The sequence below is a fragment of the Megascapheus bottae genome, chromosome 1 (genome assembly GCF_031878675.1).
Source record: "Megascapheus bottae isolate mThoBot1 chromosome 1, mThoBot2.hap1, whole genome shotgun sequence".
In the NCBI taxonomy this organism is placed as follows: Eukaryota; Metazoa; Chordata; class Mammalia; order Rodentia; family Geomyidae; genus Megascapheus; species Megascapheus bottae.
The window spans coordinates 25,335,939-25,358,451 of record NC_143509.1 but is presented as its reverse complement, the minus strand read 5'-3'; the positions used below and the strand labels follow the sequence as shown (position 1 = coordinate 25,358,451).

The 22,513-nt window shown below is 43.9% G+C and overlaps 1 protein-coding gene across 1 annotated transcript in view; it reads right to left on the bottom strand.

The window, feature by feature from the left end:
- The window catches only part of Fndc3b (fibronectin type III domain containing 3B), a 273,184-nt gene that overhangs the window by 19,332 nt on the left and 231,339 nt on the right, over positions 1–22,513 (bottom strand). Inside the window, exons 19-23 of the mRNA XM_090338767.1 lie at positions 21,649–21,821; positions 20,286–20,399; positions 19,547–19,696; positions 14,830–15,110; positions 4,148–4,360 (exon numbers count right to left, since the gene is read on the bottom strand). Coding sequence (XP_090194893.1) covers positions 4,148–4,360; positions 14,830–15,110; positions 19,547–19,696; positions 20,286–20,399; positions 21,649–21,821 — 931 coding nt within the window. The remainder of the gene's footprint in view (positions 1–4,147; positions 4,361–14,829; positions 15,111–19,546; positions 19,697–20,285; positions 20,400–21,648; positions 21,822–22,513) is intronic.

Below are 22,513 nucleotides of genomic sequence, written 5' to 3'. Positions count from 1 at the left end.
CAGTGGAGCAAGCCCAGGTGATCCAGGCAAGTTCACATCCAGCCTGAGGCTCTCTGTACTTACCACTTCCTAGGCACTAAGTACAGTTTCCTTTATAATATCAACAGATATATTTGCATGTGATGTGTGTGTGTGTGTGTGTTTGTGTGCACATGCACTAGTACTGGGGTTTGAACTTAGGGCCATGGTGCTCTTCCTTAGCTTTCTGCTCAAGGCTGGCACTCTACCCTTGAACCATAGCTCTACTTCTAGCTTTTTGGTGGTTAGAGATTAAAAAAAAAAATCTCAGAGACTGTCCCATCTGGCTAGCTTCAAACTTCAATTCTCAGATCTTGGCCTTCTGAGTAGCTAGGATTAAAGGTGTGAGCCACTAGTATCCAGCAAAGTCATCACTCTTAAGTGTAAGACGCAGAAAAGCTATAAAACATAAAGACCAAAAATAGCATACCCCCATCCCTAACAAGGGATGTCATTTTGTAAAGGACTTATTGCACAGATGATTTACAAAGCTATGGTACTTTCCAGTGGAAAGAAGTGGGAAGGACAGAAGAGAACACTGTCCAGTTTATTCTATTTCGTGGATGAACGGAAAGTGAGTCACAACTTAGTGACCTAGATGGAACCACTCTTGAATCTATGACCAGACATGAACAGAGTTATGCCTTTGGTGTCAAGGTCTTTAGAGTTAAGCCCACTCCATACTTGCAAGGTGGCCTGTACCATGTGGACACCAGGGGCCCTTATCTCAAATGCCCAAAGTCCAGGAAGCAAAGTATCCAGGCCACAGGAAAATGTTGAGAGCTGACACACAAGAAAGTAAGTTAAAACTCATTTCTGCATCTCACATGGGCCACAAGCCTTCCCTTCCTCCCTCTGCATTGGCAGTTAATGAACTTGATATATATGCTAAAGAGCACATGAATTGGCATCAAATTCATTGAAAAAGACAGCTGCCACCTGGGAAGAAGGCAGGCCCTAAAACATCTGAACTCTGGACTGACAAAATCTACCTTAATACCAAAGCTAAAATTCAACTCAGATCCCTAAGGGGCCACTGAGAACAAGAGCTTGGTTTCATCTAAGACACTTAGAAATGTCATCCTCCAACTGAAATTAGGCTGTCCTTATCCAGCTAAAATCCTAGGAAAAATTCTACAAATAGAACAAGAATTTATTATGCCCAGGACTTGCTCGCATCATTTTAATAACTTTCTGAGAACACTGACAAATTTAATTTACGGAAGATAAATTGGGACTCCAGCTCATAAAATTAAGAAAAATATATTGTTCCTAATGGTCAGATTTCTTAAATTGCCACTTAGATTTAGGCAAGTGATTTACTTGTTATTTATTTTTTTTGAGACACACATGCATTGATGACTGCGTTCTGCATTCTGTCCTTTATAGTATATCTGAATATGTCCTGACAGCACACTCACTTAGACACAAGATTTGGGTCTGTGCTCACAGAGCTCTGTGTCAGGGGACCTTGGGCTAGGACCACACACATGCACAGTACCTGGGTATCTTCCCTCATGGTTCCAGTGCCCACGAGTAGGAGCGGGACACTGGCTCCAGTTTCAACTAAAACAAGATTCAGCAGCTTTTCTGTGCTTTACTTTTCTAACTCAGTTCAACTATACAAATATTCTCAAAGGAAGTCAGGTTCTGCTCATGGCTCACAGCTGTAATTTTACTGAGGAGGATGAAACCTAGGGACCATGGTTCAAAGCCATCTGGGACAGGAACTCTTTGAGACTCCTAGCTCTAATTAACCAGCAAAAAGCATGAAGTAGCACTGGCTCAAGTGGCAAAGCACTGGCCTTCTGTGAAAAAGCTGAGGGACAGCTTCTAGGTCCTCTGTTCAAGCCCTTCCCACCACAATTGAGTTTTTTAGTTTACCCAAGATACTTCCAGAATGTCAACAAAATAGCTACAGCTTGTTATTACTGCATTTATAGAGCGGTATTCAGTTAACAAAAGAAATTATTTCATTTGAGTTTCATCAGAGATTGGAGATGAATTTCCATGTATGTAGCTAATTCATATATACACCAGGAGGAACCCACTCTGAATTCCCTTTCAGCAGCCTTCATGTCATATTAGACAAGAACTCAGGGACTCATGGTCTTGCTTTGCTTTTTCACTACATCTATCATGAGGTACAGCTCCCCTTCTGGCTTTTTGGTGGTTAATTGGGAATAAATATCTCATACACTTCTATGCCTGTGCTGGCTCTGAACCTAAATCTTCAGATTTCAGCCTCCTGGGTAGCTAGGAATAACAGGCGTGTGCCTCTAGTGCCAGGCCTAGGACAGGGTCTTCTGGAAGTACATTTCTTAGTTTGACACATCTATACAAGAAAAAAAACAAAGGCAACACAGAGTTTAAAAGCAAATCTGGTACAGCCTTATATCTGAACTCTTCTTTAAAAGCACTAAGTTGTGTACAGGGGGATTAAATGCTTTATAAACAAGGAAAAACAACCAAATTTTGTCTATGTTTGGTAAACAGAACCAACAATTGAATACGAGAACACAGGGGGCATACCTGTGTTCTTTATTGTCTTCCTTCTGCTCCTCTCCCTTGTCTTTCTTTCTGGCCATTCTCAGCCTCTATGACTCTATTTTCTGCCTCACCTGCTTTCAACAATATTCTCTCTGTATTTTCCCTTAGCTCAGCAGTCTACTTTCCATCGGGCTGCTGTTATCAAAGCAATGAGCTTCCATCTTCCCAGGGTTGTTTTTGCAACATCACCCACCTAGGGACCGCAGGCAACACTCAGAACAGAGCAGGAAGGCAAAAGGAGGCCACTGGGGTGCATGGAATCCTTGAAGTTCCCTTCTGTCTACCATTGTGAGGACTGCAGGCTCTCTTTTTTTTTTTTTTTTTTTTTGCCAGTCCTGGGCTTGAGCTCAGGGCCTGAGCATTGTTTTGGACTTTCTCAAGGCTAGAGCTCAAACACTTGAGCCTCAGCACCACTCTGGCTTTTTTCTATGTATGTGGTACCAAGGAATCAAACCTGGGCCTTTGTGCATGCTAGGCAAGCACTTTAACCACTAGGCCAAACTCCCGGCCCTCATTTATCTTTTATAGCAAGCTTTGTCTTGACTTTGCCAGACCTTCAGATTTTCCTCTTTAACAGCGTTGCCCAGGTCTGAATAACTCCTGACCCATCTCCTCGGAGCCATATGCGTCACAATGGCTGTGAAGGCAGGATGTCAGGCAGCTTCCCTTGTGGTTTTCTTGGTCTGCACTGAAGCCAATCAAAGTGCCTGGGTACAGAGTGGGTGCTGAGACTGGATGGATTTCTGGGGGAACTACAGTCTCATGGAAAGAACCAGAATGCTATCAGGCTAAGGAGAAAATGACAAAAATGCTCCCACACAAGTGCTGGTTTGTGTCCTGGAAAGTAGAAGCTGAGCTTTCTATGTCACTGTGGCCTTGGTTTCGTGGTGATCCCGTCCTCCCCACTCCTTCCTGATTCTCTTTGGTACGAGAACATTCTGTCACCATTAACTTTTCCTCTAAATATTCCGAACAACAACAGTTTAGAGGTTACCTATCTTGTGAGCAGCCATCTTCAGAGGAAATGAAGTTAGATTAAACACACAGGATTTGAAAGGCTGGGTTTCATTTCTATAACAACATGTGTTTGCTGGGCTTAGATGCTTATTAAAAACTCTATTTGCTTTGATTCATTTGATACTGCATTGCTCAGAGTTCCAGAGTAAAATCCCCATCTGAACACACCCACAATGATTTCAGATCGGTAAACATGTTTGTCCTAATGGTTACTGAATATTTCAAGAGACACCATCTCTTCCCAAGTCTGATTTCCCTCAGCCCTCATCACTAATAGGAAGCTATTTCATAGAGTGGACTTAAATTTGACCATTTCCCCTCAGCAAACGTTTCTCTCTGAAATGGCTTTAGGGAAGGGAAAACAACATGCATTCATTCTATTATCTCACACAGGGAAATCAAGGTCATTCGAATCTTCACAAAGTCCCAACAGAGGTGAGCTTAAAAGGCATTAGTCAAAGCACAAGCTCCCCCTTTGGCCAAGGAGGACGCATCTTTTGGACTAGCAATTAGCAAGGACGTATGAGTGAAGACTGTTCCCCAAGCATGGACCCCATCTTACCTCTTGTTCCGGTCTTCCAGCTGCAGTGTGAATGCCATGTCGCCAGCAGCATGTGTCTTGGAGTTACTGTCTCCCCACTTCAGCTTCAGGCTCTGGGGGCCGGCCGCAGCACACTCCAGCCTAGGAGGCGAGGGTGGCAAGGGCCGGGTTTTTGCTTTAATGAACTGACTAAATGGTCCAGCTCCAATCTCATTGATAGCCTGAATTCTGATCCTGGAGAAAAGAACACAAAATCGACAATGCAAACTTAAAATGTGAAATGTTTTCATTCCAAGCCAACATTGGGCAGAGTATTTATTACCTGGCCATAAAATAATATAATCAGATAAACAAGAGGTGAGTGCAGGTGGCTCACATGTATAATCCTAGGTCCTCAGGAGGCTGAGATCTGAGGATCACAGTTCATAGCCAGCTTGGGAGGATAAATCTAAGAGACTCTTATTTCCAATTTAACCAGTAGAAAGCTAGAAGTAGAAGCATGGTTCAAGTGGCAGAGTGCCAGTGTTATGTCTGGGAATGAGATGAGCTATGAATTGAATATGAGAACAAACTTGTCTTTTTCAGAGTCAAAAATAAGGGACAACCACCTTTATCAAGTAGCAAGGTATGGAAAAACCACTGCCAGGGCTTACTGTGCGTACAACATTATGGGGAACAAAGAACTTAACCCCATTCTTGGGGTCTATGAAGTTGAAAGCGATTAAAACTCAACTATGCAACATAGAGAATTCTTTCAAATGCTCAACAGGAGTACTAGTGTCATTCTTTTTGTTCCCCTGCTTCCCAATCCCTGAACTAAACAGCTCTCCCAGCCTCCAAGCAGCATGTAGACAGCACGGTCCCACCCTGAGCCTCTTTAAGCCCCCCTCACACTTGACTGTGTGGTCCTTTCTGAAGGTGGTGGCCCATACGCTCCAGCAGGGGCCCTCTCCTCTGCTTCTCTCATCAAAGGCCTCCCCCATCCCCTTTCTTCTGTAAAATACAACATAGCCTAACATGTGCTTTTCTCAATCCATCTCTTACCCCTCCCATCAGCCATGTAAAGAGCTACAAGATAGTGTTAAAAATGTTAAAGACGATGATATATCTTATCCATGAGCTGGAAGATCCTTCCCAAGCTTATCTAGACAGGGAATACAATTTAAAAAAACAACAGTTATGGTAGCATATATTCGTAATCCCAGCACTCAGGAGGCAGAAGCAAGAGGAAGGCAAGTTCAAGGTCAGCGTGGACCCTATCTCAAAATAAAAAAGAAAGGAAAGAGAAGAAGGAAAAGGAAAGAAGAAAAGAAAATGGGAGGTAAGAATATCTGCTTCTACAAATTATGTAGAATGGCAAAGGAACTAAAATAGTTATCACAAATTGAAAGAAAAAGAAGCTTGGAGAAATTGCACCCAACCTCACTATAAAGCTACAGTAATCAAGACAGTGTGGTACTGGTGAGGAGACAAACACATGGATCAATGCAACAGAACTGAGACTCCAGAAATAGACATACACAAATATGGCCAATTGATTTTTGACCCAGGTGCAAAAGCAATTCGATGGAGAGAGGATAGTCTTTTCAACAAACTGTTTAGAGCAACTGGATGTCAACAGGAAAAAATAAATAAGCCTCATAATACCTGATAACAAGAACTTCTCTCAAAAACGGAGCCATAGATCTAAGTGCAGAACATAAAACGTCGAAGAAGAAAGCAAGGAAAACAGTCTTATCTAGAACTAGGCAAATGGTTTGGACATATGACACTAAGATGAATACACACTGTATTCTGCATGTGCCGAAGGTAGATCTACGTTATAAACATATGTGAAAATATATGCAGAGTCATATGTATGTAAGCACCAACATGTTAATTAAAGGATGGCATATGCCAGGGAGGATTCCAATAGTGTAGGTCCTTTGAGTAAACAAGTGAACAAAAAGAATTCAGGAAACAAGAACACATGTTGTTGGGGGAGACAGACAAATGGAAAGAGAAAGGGTGGGTCCATGCAACCATAATATTTAATATGCATCTGTGAAAAATGGAACCAGGTGACTGCAGGATGGGTGTGACTGGAAGAGATGGAGGAGAAAATGGAAGGGGTGACATCAATAAAGATGTATTCATTGGACTGACACATAGACAGGCTGAATTGAAACCCCTTTACATAAAAGAAAATTAAAGACTATTAAAGAAAAAAATTAAAAGTTTTAAAATTTGAGAAGCAAAAAGAAAAAGTGGATTGGGCCCAAGATAAAAAAACGTTTACATGGTTTGGAGAATGATGGCAATTTACAAATTAGGATAAATTAATTATACACCTGATCAAGGATTTGAGTCCAGACATTCTAAAACTCAATAAAAAAAAATAAGCTACTTGGTTTAAAAATGGGCAGAAGACTACAAAAGACACTTAAGAGCTGCACTTATAGTAAATAAGCATTAAAAAAAAGTTCTGCAGTAGTGGACATTAAGAAAGTGTAAATGAAAACCACAAGAGATCATTGTTTGTGTGTATTGCGCTCTAGTGCTTCTACGTGGACATTCTCTCTGTCACTGTCTCCTTCCCTCCCTCTCCTACTCAGTGCCCAGACCCTGAGTTCAATCCCCAGGACTGCCACAAAAGAGAAAGCTTTCCTTACATAGGAGGCAAAAAAAAAAAATAGTCACTTTTCCCGGAATGACAAGCGGACTAAGATAAGAAAAAGGAAGAGCATTTACTTTCTAGTTTTTAATATCTTCTGATTACAGGATAAACCAGGAAAGGTTTCAGGGGATCTAAAAGTACTGTGATCATTGATGCCATGATGGTTATGTGACATCTTTACAGAGATGTTACAAATACCAGCAGCAAAGACAGCCCAGCGAGCACATGGGAGTGTATGCGGGGCCTCGGGAACCCATCTGTAGTCGATACCTAAGTGCTGTCATCTCCTCTAATGCACCAATAGTCTGTGGATGCCCCCTGCCATTTCCTTCCTCTGCCTTACAGCCAAGTACAGCCCACAGGGCTGGCTTCTTTTTTCAGCTCAGGACCTGGTGGAAATGGTGAGTGATTCCACATGCAACCCCATACTGTGGACCTGCTCTCTTCTAAGGAATTTGCTTCAGTCATTCAAGGATGACTGAAGGTCAACTTGAAGACCAAATATCCCCTGTGGACATGATGTAGTGGCTACTCAGGTTTCATCTGAGTGATGCCAGCTCTAGCTTCTCCCCAGACTCCATGAGGTAGGAACTACTCTGCCTAGTTTACAAGTGGAGAATCTGATGCACAGCCAGGATTGGTTCCTCAATTAGTCCATATCAGAGACTAATCAGGTCAGACCTGTATCTGGGGAGACCAAACGCTCCACGGCCCTTGTGAGTTCTGGCACCCCATTCGTGCCTATCATAACTGGAAACCAGTCAAAAAGGTCATTTAAAACTCAATTCAACATCTGCTCTTCTTCAATGCAATATTTAGAAGAGGCAACCAATTTATTCTCATTTTATTTAGTTAGCATTTGGTCCAAATTTGTGCATGTCTATTTCTGGAGTCTCAATTCTGTCTTATCGATCCATGTGTTTGTCTCCTCACCAGTACCACACTGTCTTGATTACCATAGCTTTACAGTAAGTCTTAAAGTCAGGTACAATTTCTCCAAGCTGCTTCTTTTACTTTCAATTTGTGTGAGCTACTTTAGTTCCTCTGCCAGTCCAACTTCCCTATATTTTTGTAAAAATATATTTTCTTTCAATAAAGCAAGTAAAAACCACTTTTCCTGAGTAATAGACACTCTGCGCTAACATTATTCTCACGATAAAGTAACAATCAAAACTGAAAGAGGACTGAGAAACTGACAAAACAGAGGTGCTATCTTATATTCTGGGGAAAAATATTTTTTCTAAAATATCTTTTCTAAGGAGAAAAGATTTAATAAGATGAAGAAAAAGCCTAATGCAGTGATTGCCTTGTTTTGTTTTAGGATGAAAAAAATGACGAATAAGCCAGAACTTAGACATCTCCAAAAGGTAAAACGTCGCAACTTTTAGAAAAGTTAATATTAAGACCTTTAGGGCATGCCAAAGGAACTTTCCTTTTTAGCTGAAGATAATGTGATAATCTTAAATGTATTTTTAAAATGATACAACTTGTATTATGTCAGTTTTGGATATCGTTAGCACTGCAAGCGAAACAGAAGGGAAATGGAGACGTGCTGTTCAGCTGAAGGAAGTGATGTCACCCCGGGCAAACCGTGTCTTGGCCAGGCTCCTGTGAAAGAATCTACTCAGGCTCCCCGGAGGCTGCCATATCTGTCAATATACTAACACTGCTGATTAGGTAAATCAAATTATGAAGCCTATCTTTATAGACTTAGATTAAAAAGCTACCATTAAAATATCTATCCAGCAGTGCCAAAGACATTCCTGCTTCAGAAGATCATGCCGTCTCTACAATGTACTTGATACATAGTCACAGTCAAATCTCCAATACTAAATATATTAAAAGAAAAATGACTTTCAAAACAAATTGTCCTTGCCAGGGAATGATGGCATTTCTTATCACGAGTGGTCATCTCAGCTGTCTCATAGTGGATGAACAAGGACACGGCCCAGGGAAGGCTAGGCACGAGAGGCCTAAGAAACAAAAATGTACTTTACACAGCACCCTTGACCCAGTCTACCATCTAATCATCCAACTGCAAAAGGAAGTAGCTGGGCCTAGGGGCTCATTCCTACAGTCCTGCTGACTAAGGAAGCTCAGTTCAGGAGGACAGATGCCAGCCTGGGCAAAGAACAAACCCAACAGCAACAATGTTAATCCGCATTTCAATCAGTATTAAGCTAAGCATTGTGGCATATGCCTGTCACCCCAGCTATGCTGGAAGCACAAATAGGAAGACATAGCTCAAGTGGTTGAACACCTGCCTGGCAAGTGCAAGGCTCTGAGTTCAAACTCCTTTAGCCATCCCCACCAGAAGAAAGTATGAGAGAGAGAGAGAGAATCATTACCAAATAACTTCTAAACGACAAAAATGCCCTAGCTAGGGAAAACCTCCATGGTGGAGCGAAGCTTAGTGACACGGCTGGGAAAAGGCTCCCTCACAGGGTATCTGAGCTGCCCTTCTCTTGGGAGCTTGCTGACCGCAGTGCCACCAGCCTGCCTCCACTCACCAGACCTGGACCAATATTGACGTTCTGCAATGTGTGCCACTGCTTACAAGCTAAGTGACCTACTTCTATGGTCACAGTCTGCTTCCTGACTCAGTTCTTCTCTATCAAACACACACAGCAACTCTGCCATAGATAGTTAACATTCTCACCCTCATTTTAGACACCAGGAGACAGGGATCCAGACACAGGTCAGAGGGGTTGAAGTCAACTGTGGTTAACTCATATACTTAACTCATCTCTGCCTACGGAACAACTCTGTGCCTGACTTCAGGTAGAACCTAGCTCACCTCATCTAGTCATCAGCCAGAGATTCCTGACTTCCTTCAGGACCTGACAGAGGCTCAATGAACATTCTGGCAACTCTCCATTTAGGAAGATGCATGACGTATATCAACTAGCAAATCTACTGTAAGGTCTCTGCCAGCTCAGTAGGAGAGCAACACATAACAAGTGGCTCAAAATAAGTGATCTTAGGCAACTTCAGTAATTGAGAAGGATGAAGGTGGAATGCAGTAGCCCTTCTCTTCTCATCCAGAACATACATGAGCAGCACAACAGGGGCCACAAAGGCATAGAAACTGATGCTGGAGGTGGCAGTGGAAAGCCCAGGTTGATGAGGACAGAGACACAGCTGGCGTTACGAGGTGATGTCTAAGCCTCTCTGAGACAACTGAAGCATAGTTTATAGGAGCAGGTCTCAGCATTCATATTTTGCCTGCTTTCTAGGCAGGTGTGTGTGTATGCTTGCGTGTGTGCATGCTAGTACTGGAGCTTGAACTTGAGCCTGGACAATATCTCTTACTCCTGTTCACTCAAGGTTAGTGCTCTACCACTTGAGCTATTTATTGCCTTACTTCCAGCTTATTTTGGCGATTAATTGGAGAAAAAGGGCTTCAAAGACTTTTCTAACCAGGATGGCTTTGAACCATGATCCTCAGAGCACAGCCTCTTGAGGAACTAGGATTACAGGTGTGAGCCACAGATAGGTACTTGCTTCAACTTTTAATATCTGCTGGCATTTAGGAGACCTTGCTCTAGGACAGACATTTTCAAACTCTGGCTGATGACAATGTAAAGTCCCATTTTTAGAACTTTCCATAGGTCTTGAGAGGGGTATCTTAGGGAACAAATATCTACATAGCATTAATGCTGCTAGTCCTGGTACCATATTTGAGAATGACTGCCATAAATGGGTGGGTTTTAGCTAAGAGAAGGTTTTGATAAAGTGCAGGGGAAACACTGTAAGAGGAGTTACAAATATAGGGGGTGGGGGCTGCTTGGTGAGCCAAGGCTGGGAAACACCTCTGTCACAAGGATCACAGCCAGGACAGTGGTGTACTCCAGGGCACCTCATACCTCTTGGCTCATAAGATGCAAGGCTATCTGGTAGGAAGTAATGCAAAGGAAAAAGCTAGTTCTTAGTAATATCTTTTTCTCTTCAAAGCAAAATGATATGAAATTCAATTTCACATTAGTTCTATGTTTAAAAGTAATGTCTTAAAAATGGCATTGTAATTCCAATCACATCTTATACAGGACATGGGAGTGGGTCGTATGGTGGCACCCCTGATTTACTCCTGTCGTGGTGACACTGCAGCTTGGCTCCAGTGAGAACAATGTGTAACAACTGAACATGAACAAAAAAATACCAAACAAAAGGAACAAGCCCTTTATCTATGGCCTGCTTTCTCCAGCTTCATCAAGAACATCATGATCTGTTCACTTGCATTTTGACCAATTACTGAGACAGAAAGGGGTGGGCTAAAAGTTGATTGGACCACACTGATACCCTTAGTTCCTTGAAATACTCATTCTGCATGTCACTTTGATTGCTGAAATCATGTTATTGGAACAGAGTATTAGTAGAGTCTCATTTCAAACAAAGTTATATGATGCAGGAACCCAGTGGTGTACTAGAAATTCATAGTGCTGTGCCAAGTCTGACCTTAAGAACTAAATTTGGTAGCACCTTGAAATATGCACTGTCTAATTTCTAATTAATTGACTGGATAAAGATTTTGGTCAAATTCTTCTTTTTTCCCTCCTCTTCCCCCTCCTTTCCTCCTCCTCTTCCTCTTCCCCTTTTTCTCTGTGACTGAGATTAAATTCAGGTCTTCAAGCTCTCCTATAGCTTTTTTGCCCAAGGGTATTGCTCTACCTCTGGAGCCACCTCCACTGCTGACTTTTTGCTGGTTAGAGATAAGAATCCCATGGACTTTCCTGCCCCATTTGTCTGGCTTTCCTGCCTCAGATCTCAGTTGGAGATAGGTGGGACCACAGATCTACCAGCTTATTTTGGATTCCTCCTCTTTTCTTTTGTAGGCCAGAAACACACTATATGATTAGGATGTACAGTTTAGAATTATCTTTTCTGAAGCTATTTACTTTTTAAGTATTCTTAAGTGGTTATCTTCCACACACCCCACTCCCCCATCCTAAAGTGAAAAGGACAGTATCCTCCCTACATGACTCCCTTACAACCAGCTCCATACACTAGCCTTATGGAATCAGTACTGAATTGTCTGGGCTACATCCATAAATCTCTTGCTAAGATTACCACAGTTCCTACATCGTTATACAACGTCATTTTCTCCACAACAGATCTGTCTTCGGAAGTACTTTCTTAACATTTTTTTTAAAGCATTGTTTTGTATTAGCTTACATGTATTGTTTTGAATCAACTTCCATGGAGGTTATTACTGGCTTTCCCTTTTCTCTTCCTTCCTTGAACTCAGGGCTTTGCACTTGCCAGGCAGGTGCTCTATCACATGCAAGAGCCCAGTTTGCTTTTGTTATTTTTCGACTAGGGCCTTGCTTTCTGCCCAGTCCATCCTATATCTCCTACATGCATTTTCTGAATAACAGGGATGCATTTTCTGAATAACCAGCTTTTCAGTAGCTGAGATGGAAGTTACTCATACTTTTTGCCTACACTGGCTGTTAGCATCAATTCTCCCAATATTTGTCTCCTGAAGAGCTGAGGTGCCAGCTGTGAGCCACCACTTCTCACTGTTACTGGCTTTTCTTACTAAACAAAGATTCAAAACATTCTTTGCTTCATATTCCTAGAGGATCCATCTGTTTGTCTATCCATTCAGAATTAGGATACATTTGTAGTATGTGATGATTTCATTGCATTTCCACACTGAGAAACTCCTTGAATCCCATCAGCTGAGTGTGGTACAGGACAAAGGAAGATTCTTAGGCTAACACAGTGCCCCAAAGCTTCTGATGTTTCTGATCCAAACACTCAAGAAGACTGAGCATTTGAACGTTATTTCAAGACAAGTATGGGCCAGAGTGGGAATAAAACTATCCCCTGAGTCTGTGCTAGTTCTGCCCTGACTGCTCAGGGATATCTGGTCTCTTGGAGACAGCTGGGCTGACAGGCCCCTGGTCATTTCTGGAGGAGGCTGAGCACATGGTCAGATTTCTTAGAGTACCCACATGGGAAGTTCCCTGCCGTCCAGGTATGGGGCTTGTCACCCGTGGGTTTCCTCAGCACGTGGGCACAGTAGGCACTTAGACTGGGGTAACAAACAGGTGTGAGGAGGGTGGATCTCCTAGGATTGGCTACAACAGTACTCTCATCCATTTCCATTGAGCCTCAAGTTATTCAGTGTTGGTCTGAAGTCCTCCCCTTGTTTCTGGGTGCTGTGGGTGGAAGCTGGGACACTGTCAGGGCTGTGGAAGTGCATGGCCACAGAGCTACACCCCAGCTTCTATGATTAAAGATTCTGACCACTCTGAACTCAGACGCCAACAGCATTTCATACACAACTTTCTATCACCACAGCCACCTATGACCTTCAGGCCCTGAAACCTGGAGCACTCCAAAGGACGTGTGTGTGTGTGTGTGTGTGTGTGTGTGTGTGTGTGTGTGTGTGTGTGTGTGTGTGTGTGTGTGTGTGTGTGTGTGTGTGTGTGTGTGTGTGTGTGTGTGTGTGTGTGTGTGTGTGTGTGTGTGTGTGTGTGTGTGTGTGTGTGTGTGTGTGTGTGTGTGTGTACTGGTACTAGAGCTTGAAACTAGGGTTCTAAGTTGTCTTGGATTTTTTGCTCAGAGCTGGTGCTCTACTGTTTGAGCCACAGCTCCACTTTTAAATAGTTGGTGGTTCACTGGAGATGAGAATTGCCTGGACTTTCCTGCTCTGGCTAGATCTGAACCCCAATTCTTAGATCTCAAGCCTCCCAAGTAGGATTCCAGACATGAGCTGCCAGGGCCAGTGTTAGGACAAAGTTTTAGAAAGTCAGTGTATACAGTAACTAAAGAGATTTCCTAAAAAAATGTAAGCATATAGAAAGCAAAACCTATCATTGTTTGGGAATGCAAAACAAATCCATGAATTACTCCTAACAGACTTGATAGGATAAGGAAAGCACAGATAATATGACATGTCCAGATGGAGCTGCTGGGTACTTTCTTTAGCTTCTGGGGATAAAAAGACAAATCTACCAGGCTAAAGAATTAGAAACCACTGCAGAAAAAAAAAATCAGTGAAATGATAATCCTGGAGGCAGAGGCTGTTGGCCTGCCATTTCCTGCTCACTGGAAGGAGGACTGGCTTTATGGGGTGAGGATCTTAATGATCAGATTTGTAGTAGTCATTGTTTTCAACTTCCTATGTACTACTAGACTCTAAGCCCTTAACCATTGTTATTTATTCCTTACTTTTTTATTTAATTATTGATCCTGGGTCTTGAACTCAAGGCTTGGATTCTGTCCGTAAGTGTTTTTGTTCAAGACTGTTCCTCTACCACTTGCAGCACAGCTCCACTTCCAACTGTTGGTTGTAAAATGGAGATAAGAGTCTCACGGACCTTTCTACCTGGGTTGGCTTTGAACTGTGGTCCTCAGGTCTCAGCCTCCTGAGTAGTTGTGATTGTAGGCATGAGCCACAGGTGCCAGGCTCCTTACAATATGTCTGCCTTCATTTCACAGAGGACACGTGACATGGAGAGGTTAATGCCTTGCCTAAAGACACACAGCTGATGTGTTGAGTCTGAATCTGTGGGCTCGCATACTACCTTGCTAAAGAAACCACAGAGATGACAGGGGGACCTTGTGGACCCCCCCTGACCTAACCAGAGATGGTCCCTAAACCTCTTCCGACCACATGTCCCTGCTCATTCCAAATGTTTTAAGGGGTCCCAGCAACCTGAGGGACGGAGCCAGGCTGTCTGCAGTTTTCACGGAGAATCAGGAGGTCTCCCTGGGACTCTGGGAATGTAGGTGTGCACTGGATGCTGTGCAGGGGTCTGATGGAATTACTCTCAGTCCTCTGTGGAATCCAGAGTTCCGTCAGTATCTGGAACATGTAGCTGCCCTGCACGAGCTGTGGGGAGCGTTGGCAAGCATGAAGGTGAGGAGAGAGGCTGGAGGACAAGCCACGGAGAGAGCACACCAAGCAATGACACTGACTGTGTCAGTATGAAGGAAGTAGTGCAAACCTGTAGGTAGGCCTATCTGCATGTGATCCATGAGGACAGCCAGAGGTGTTCAGGGGCCAGGACTGTCTGAGCGCCCCTCCTGTGCTCACCTGTACGTGGTTTCGGGGAGAAGGTCCCGCAGGACATGGCTGGTGGTGTTGCCCACTGTGACGCTCTTGTCTCCAAAATCAATGTTGTAAGCGAGGATCTCAGAGCCATTATCACACGGCTCCTCCCAGTTCAGGACAAGGCACACGGAGGGCGAGTCCGGGTGGGTGGTGGGGGGCTCATTCTCCAGGACACAGAGTGTGGAGATGGGGTCGGGGGCGGACGCTGGCGTCTGACACAGGACAAGCTCACTGTATGGTCCCGCGCCTGCGGGGTTGAAGGCCTGGAAAACAGGATGATGTCACTCTATCGGAACTTCCTAATGCCTCCATGCTACTGGCTATTAAAATGTTTCTGTGCATGGTCTGTCTGTGTCTATCTATGTTCCAGTGCTTGAACTCAGGGCCTGGAGCTCTCCCTTAGCTTTTCAGCTCCAGGCTGGTATTCTCTCACTTAAGCCACACTTCTATTTTCATCTTTTTGCTGGTTAACTGGATAGAAGTAAGTGTCTCTTAGATATGGCTTTCCAAACTGGCTTTGAACAGTGATCTTCATATCTCACCCTCCTGAACGACAAGGACTACAGGTGTGAGCTATGGGTACCTGCTTCATATTGTGCCCTTTTCCCTCAAGAGACAAAAAAAACCAGGCCCGAGTGGCTCACGCCTGTGATCCTAGCAGCTCAGGAGGCTGAGATCTGAGGATCATAGTTCAACAGGCATGAAAGAATGTGAGGCACTTATCTCTAATTAACCACCAGAAAACTGGCAGTGGTGCTGTGGCTCAAATGGTGGAGTGTTAGTCTTAAGCCAAAGAGTTCAGGGACAGTGTCTTGACCCAGAGTTCAAGCAGTATGACCAACTCCCTCCACCCCCTGCAAACAAACAAACAAACAAACAAACAAAAAAGACAAAAAACCTGAAGGTAACTTTCTAGAAGTGAAAGGAAATCCAGTTCTCATTGACTCTAGGAAACTTGATCAGGAGACTTCTTACAAACAACTTACATAGCTTCTTTCCTGGTTAATTTTCAAGTTTAAAAATGATGTAGGCTAAGGGAATTGCTCCCCCTCCCATCAAATCCCTATTGAAACTTTAGTAATATTAGTAATAACTGTGATAGTAGTCAAATGTGACTGTGACAATATTTCTATTGTATTTTTAAAAGAATTTTAAAATCACATATTTTGATTCTTTTTGGAAGTGTTGGCTTCATGCTTGTTAGGCAAGTGTTCTACCCCTTTGAGCCATGCCCAAGGCTTTCTTTTTGCTTTCAGTTCTTTTTTCAGGTCTCAGTTTTTCATTCAGCATTTCTCTCCCCTTTCCTTTTCTCCCTTCTCCTCCTCCTCCTCTCTCTCTGTCTCTGTACCTCACTTCCTTCCCAGGAAAACCTGAGCAAGACAAAGCTCCTTTGTGATTGAACTCTATAGAATTTGGACCACTTTCACATTGGTAGAGCCACGGACACTGCACAGAGAAGTTTCTGTGGCCCTACTGTCCTCTCAGTAGTAACATGTAGTGACAATCAAACCAAGGAAGCCAGGAGCAATCCACTACTGTCAAGAGTGCAAGACTTAATTCATGCCTTCATAATTTTTCCAGTAATACAGATATTTTTTCCATTCCAGGATTCTACCCGGTGTCCCACTTTCTTTAATCAGGCTTGGATATATGGAAAATTCTTTCTTGATTTATAGCACTCGTAATCAGCCATGTTCAAAGGACACTTAATTTAAAAGCACCTTTTAGTAAGAAAGCAGCTGGCACAATAGTCTATATGCCGCCTACAAAATAGCATTGCTTTGGTACTTCTTAATTAAAATACTGCCAAGGAAGCACATAAAAATGCAAAAACTCAGGCCTGGAGCTGGTGGCTCATGCCTTTGTAATCATAGTTACTCAAGAGGCTGAGATCTGAGGATTGTGGTTTAAAGCCAGCCCAGGCACAAGAGTCTGTGAGACTCATATCTACAAATAACTACCAGAAAACCAGAAGCAGTGCTGTGTTTCAAGGGGTAGGGCGGTAGCCTTGAGCTGAAGAGTTCAGAGACAGTGCCCAGGCTGAGTTCAAGTCCCATGACCGACTAAAAAGAAAAATGCAAAAATTAGGCGGGAATGTGCCTGCTTAGGATGCACAGAGCCCTGGGTTCGATTCCTTGTTACCACATACACAGAAAAAGCCAAGGAGAATGAAAGATACATCGCTGAATTTTTATAAAATACAGCATAGAAACAGGTATCAGACACCTGAAGCATAGTTTGAATGAGGGGATTGGGCATGAATGGAACCAAGAACAGGAGACAAATACAGCAAGAACATGGGACAGAGGAAGTGGGAAGGAGCAGTAAGGCTGGTGGGGGGAGGTGAGATGGGGAGACTCATCAAGAAGCACTGCATTCTTAAATAGACATGTTAAATGAAGGCTCCCTTGTAGAGTCATTTGAGCTAGGTGCTGGTGGCTCATGCCTATAATACTCAAGAGACTAAGATCTTGGGATAATGCTTTAAAGCCAGTACAAGCAGGAAAGTCTGTGAAAGTCTTATCTCTAATAAACTACTAAGAATAGTAGAAGTAGAGCTGTAGCTCAAATTGTAGAGTGCCAGCCTTGAGCATGAAAGCTCAGTGACAGTACCCAGGCTCTGAGTTCAAGCCCCAGAATTGGCACCCCCCAAAATAAACAAAAACAAACAACAAACAAAAAAGAATCAGGTGCTGGTTGTTCATGCCTATAATTCTAGCTACTCAAGAGGCTGAGATGTGAGAAGCTCAGTTCAACTTCAGCTCAGGAAGGAAAGTCTGTGAGACTTTTATCTTCAATGAACCAGCAAAAAGCTGAAAATAGAAGGTGGCTCAAGTGGTACACCAGTCTTGAGTAAAACCAAAACAAAACAAAGTTCAGGAAGAGCACCTAAGACATGAATTCAAGCCTCAAGATGGTAGACGAAGCAGCACCTCCCATGACCTCAGGACTGCCCACTTGCACTAACTCACACCTCTGCCATATGCTCTGACTCATTTCCCGACAATTACAGATATTCAAAAATACTTCCTATTCCTCACTGTCCACCCAGAGAAGCCAGAGCTTTCTGCAGCTTCTATTCTTTTCATTGCATCTTAGAAAATGCAAGCAATACTGCGTGACAACCGTAGGTTGGAAAAAAGAAAAAGGAAACCCCTAAAGAGGCAGGAAAACGGTACACACAGAGGGGAGAAGAAGCACTCCACCATGGGGCAGGAGGCTCTTTATTTATCCCGACCTCATCCCACTTCGGCAGTGTGGCCCATAGTCTGCCCTTCCCGCCCAGTGACTCAGCACCACCTTTATGATCAGCTAATGCACCATGCCATGGAGGCCGAGAAGGGTTAATTATGTCTAGGTACTCTGTCCGAGAAGAAAGGAAGGATGGTGTGCAGCAAAACACTTTAATCAGAAGTGTTTCACATAAAGCAGGCTTTAGAAGCTAACTAAAAAAAGCTGTACTTGTTCTGCAAAATTGAATTTAGAATGGGAGTATTTTCTCCAAAGGGGTCAGGGACCTTGGGAGCACTTCTAATAAACAAGCTGATCCATGACTTAAATCAGGTCAGAACCTAAATGTGACATCTTTATAGTCAAATCTAGATGTGTGGAGATGATTCCTCAAGGTCAACACCTGCATTTGATTAATCAGTCTTTGTATTTTAGTTCCCTATCTTCTTTTGACAGATACATTACAGTGCTCTGGAAATATTACTGAAGAAAATGGAAAGAAATGGCTCAAGAAGTTGATTTTCTTAGCTTGTATGGAAGGTTTCTAGCTGGGCAGTAATGGCCCCTGTAATTCTAGAGACTTGGGAAGGCTGGGATTTGAGGATCACCATTCCAAGCTAGGGCTGGGCAGGAAGGTCCATGAGTCTCTTTTCTCCAAATAACCATTACAAAAACCAGAAGTGGAGGTACGGCTCATGTAGTAGAGCATCATCCTTGAGGAAAAAAGAAAAAAGCCAAGCAAGAATGCAAGGCCCTGAGTTCAAGTTCCAGCACCCAAGTACAAGCATTAGAAAGAAAAAAAAAGCTTCCTAACAGGGAAAACACTTATCCATGTGAGTAAACTCGTAAGTATTGTTGCTGGGTATGAGACCTGGAACCATGGTACCTAATCACATTTTATTCGGCCCCCAGGCAGATGAGTCCCAAACATATCAAACATCTATTCTCAGCTCCAATACTGGCTGGTATGTGATTTTACCTTCTATCTACATGCCAGTGGCCTTCAGGTGAAGTGGGCACTGTGGAAGTTCCAGGGCTTTTCTCCTGTTTCCTGTAGGTTCTAGCATGCTACAACTGCCTAGATAATAGAATATGCTGTATACAAAACGCCAAAATGAGTTCTTTTTGTTTTGTGCTTGCACTGGGGCTTGAACCCCTGTGTCCCCCTTAACTGTCCCTTAACTTTGTCACTCATGGCTGTTCCTCTACTGCTTGAGGTATATCTCCACTTACTCCCCCCGCCCCCCAGGCTAACTGGGGAGAAAATCTGCCTGGGCAGATATCTTTAGATCTCAGCCTCCTGAGTAGCTAGGATTACTGGCCTGAGCCATTAGGGCCCAGCTTGCACTTGTTCTTCTTATTTCAAAGGACTCTTTCCTCCTTATACCTCTTAACATTCCTCCTTGGTCGCTATTAGTTATTTCCTGGATGGTGGCCGCTGGGAGGAATCATGAACATGTCAGCCTACCTGTAGCCTACAACAATACTGAGCAGCTGGCAGCAGGTCTCTTATCTCGAAGCAGGTGTCTGGCCCATGATAAATGAGTTCCAGGGACTCTTCATCTTCTCCCCACTCCAACCTGTACTCTGAGATGTCTGCACCTGAGCTCTCAGGGCTCTGGAAAAAAGCAATCCAGGTAGTAAGTAATTTCATTGAGAAAATGTGGACTGTGTGCAGCTCCACTAGCTAGCTTTGGTGGAGGCAAGAGGCCCAGCAGATTTCCAACCATACTTCAATGTGGGTGCTGGTGGCTCAGGTCAATAAAGCTAGTTGCTCAGGAGGCTGGGGTCTGAGGTTCAGGGTTGAAAGCCAGCCCAAGGTAGAAAGCCCATGAGACTCTTATTTCCAACCAACTCAAAAAAAAAAAAAAGCCAGAAGTGGAAGATAACTGAACTGGTAGCGTTCCAGCCTTGAGCAAAAAAAGTTAAATAAAGGCTAGTGCATAGGCCCTGAGTTTGAACCCCAGCATTAACACGCGCGTGCGCACACACACACACGCGCACACACAGACGCACAGAGTTCATTTTCTTTTGATCTTGGCCATTTCTACAACTATAAAGAACACAACCAAGTGCCAAAATCGTTATATTCAAACAAACAAACGAACAAATGCCAGGCAGGCATCTTGGCTTCGTGGATTCCTCATACCTTGTGTTTGGAGTGAAGTAGAACAACAAGAATGGAAGGCTATGTGTCAGTGCCTTACCTCCCAGCACACGAGGACACGGCCATCAGGTGTGAAAGAAATCCCAGGTCCTTTACATTGTCCTGGGGGCCCGGCGGCAGTGGTGATTTCAGACACGTCAGAATAGGGACCATACTGGAAAGAAAAGGGCACACACATGCGAATATAACTGATCAAAAAACCATTCTCTAGAGGCCCAGTGCCATGGCTCGCCCCTGTAATCTCTGTTATTCAGTTCAAGGCCAGCCCATCCATAAAGTCTGTAAAAGCTCCCTCTCAACCAACAATTAGGTATGGGCGAGAAGCATAAAGAGGAGAAGCAAAATCTAGGTGGGCCAGGGCAAAAGCGTGAGACCCTTACCCCAAATAACTAAAGATAAAAAGGTAGGCAAGGTTCAGGTAGTAGAGTCCCTACCTGGCAAGGTAAGATCCTGAGCTCAAACCTCAGGCCTGCCACATAACCACCTCCTCCTAACCCAAAAAGGCAATACGCTCTGTGTCCACTTGTCTGTATACTAGTGCTGCTTTCCCGGGAGCAACTGTCTCTTACACATGCCTTGTCTTTTACACAAGAAAAGAAGGCTTGGGCTGGGAGTTTGGCCTAGTGGTAGAGTGCTTGCCTAGCACGCACAAAGACCTGGGTTCAATTCCTTGGTATCACATACATAGAAAAAAAAGCCAGAAGTGGTGCTGAGGTCAAGTGGTAGAGCACTAGCCTTGAGAAAAGGAACCCAAGGACAGTGCTCAGGCCCTGAGCTCAATCCCAGGACTGGCAAAAAAAAAAGAAAAAAGAAAAAAAGAAAAAAAGAAGTCTTTCTTAACTGTGACGTCAGAAATAATATGGTGACTTCTGAAAAGACAGACCATCTGCGTCCCACGCCTCAGAGACATCCAAGAAAACTAAGTTGGAGGCACAGCCTAAGTTAAAATTTAAGTTCATTAAAAATCAGTTGGTGCTTTGGATTTAAAAAATTATTATTATTTTTTGCTTACTAAATTCTAGGCATTCTAGATTCGCTCTCCCTCCTCCTGTTTCTTGAAATAAGGTCTCACTGTGTGAACCTGGTTTGCTCAAACCTATGATTCCCTTGCCTCAGCATCCTCAGTGCTGAGATTATAGGGGTGTGTTACCACGCCCAGCTGCCAACTGCCATTCTCCATTTGAAACCCAGCACTCCGGCATCACTTTCTACCCAGATCCCTACATTTTGTTCAGGTCAGCATCTGGAAGCCGAGGTGTGACTTCAGCAGCAGAGCTCCAGCTCTCAGTGAAAAAGTTGAGTGCTGTGCCCAGGTTCTGAGTTCAAGTCCTAGTTCAAGCACACCCAACAGCAGCAGGGCTAGAAGCCTGTGTGGTGATGACAGCACACCCCCTGGCACGTACCCCTCCATCGTTGAGGGCCCTCACTCTGAAGCGGTATACAGTCCCGGGGAGAAGGTTGCCCACGGTGCACGCGAGTTCAGGCCCGTGGTACACCTCGGAGGCCAGGTCCTCAGGCTCTGTCATCTCCACACTATACTCCGACACCTCAGAGCCACTCTCAGATTCGGGAACATCTGCAAAGACAGAAAGTCATTTATTAAATCTTAGAATGCTTCGGGCTGCTAGTGGACCATCCTGAATTCAGTTCCCTACAGCTTCTGTGACTAGCGTGTTTTCTCTTACAAAACATCTCGTCTTCCTCATGGATCGGAAAATGATGTCCTTCTTGTTAACCAAAGCAAGTCTATTTCAATGCAGTTAACCCGAAGTAACAGGAGTGTTAGGAGGGCAAACTTCTTCACATTTCAATGCAATGTAAAAGGAAAAAAAATCTAACTTGGAGATCATAGGAAGTCCAGATACAAAGCTCCAGACTGACATCATCTCTCACTACATGTTAGGCTAGGTGGGGAGAACATGGTGGAGTTATACACAGCGACATGTGTGCTTGTCTGGTTGGAAGCTTTTGGAACAACAGGGAAGGCTCACATAGCTAAGGTCAATCCTATAGAATGATCAGGAAGCATGTGAAGAGAGCTTTAACACCGCCGCATCGCCAGGGGGCGCCCCATGGCATCCTGGGAAGTCTGTCTCACATTCAGCTCTCAGCTGAGTCCAACTTTTCTCTAGAAAGATTCCTGAGAAAGGCAGGAGTGGCTAGGCCAGGTGCCCCTGAGGGGATGGAGAGAGGATGGGGTGGGGGGTGGGGCGTGAGACAGCAAGGAGAGGAAATGGAGGGGGCCCAAGTACATGAAGGAAGCTTTGG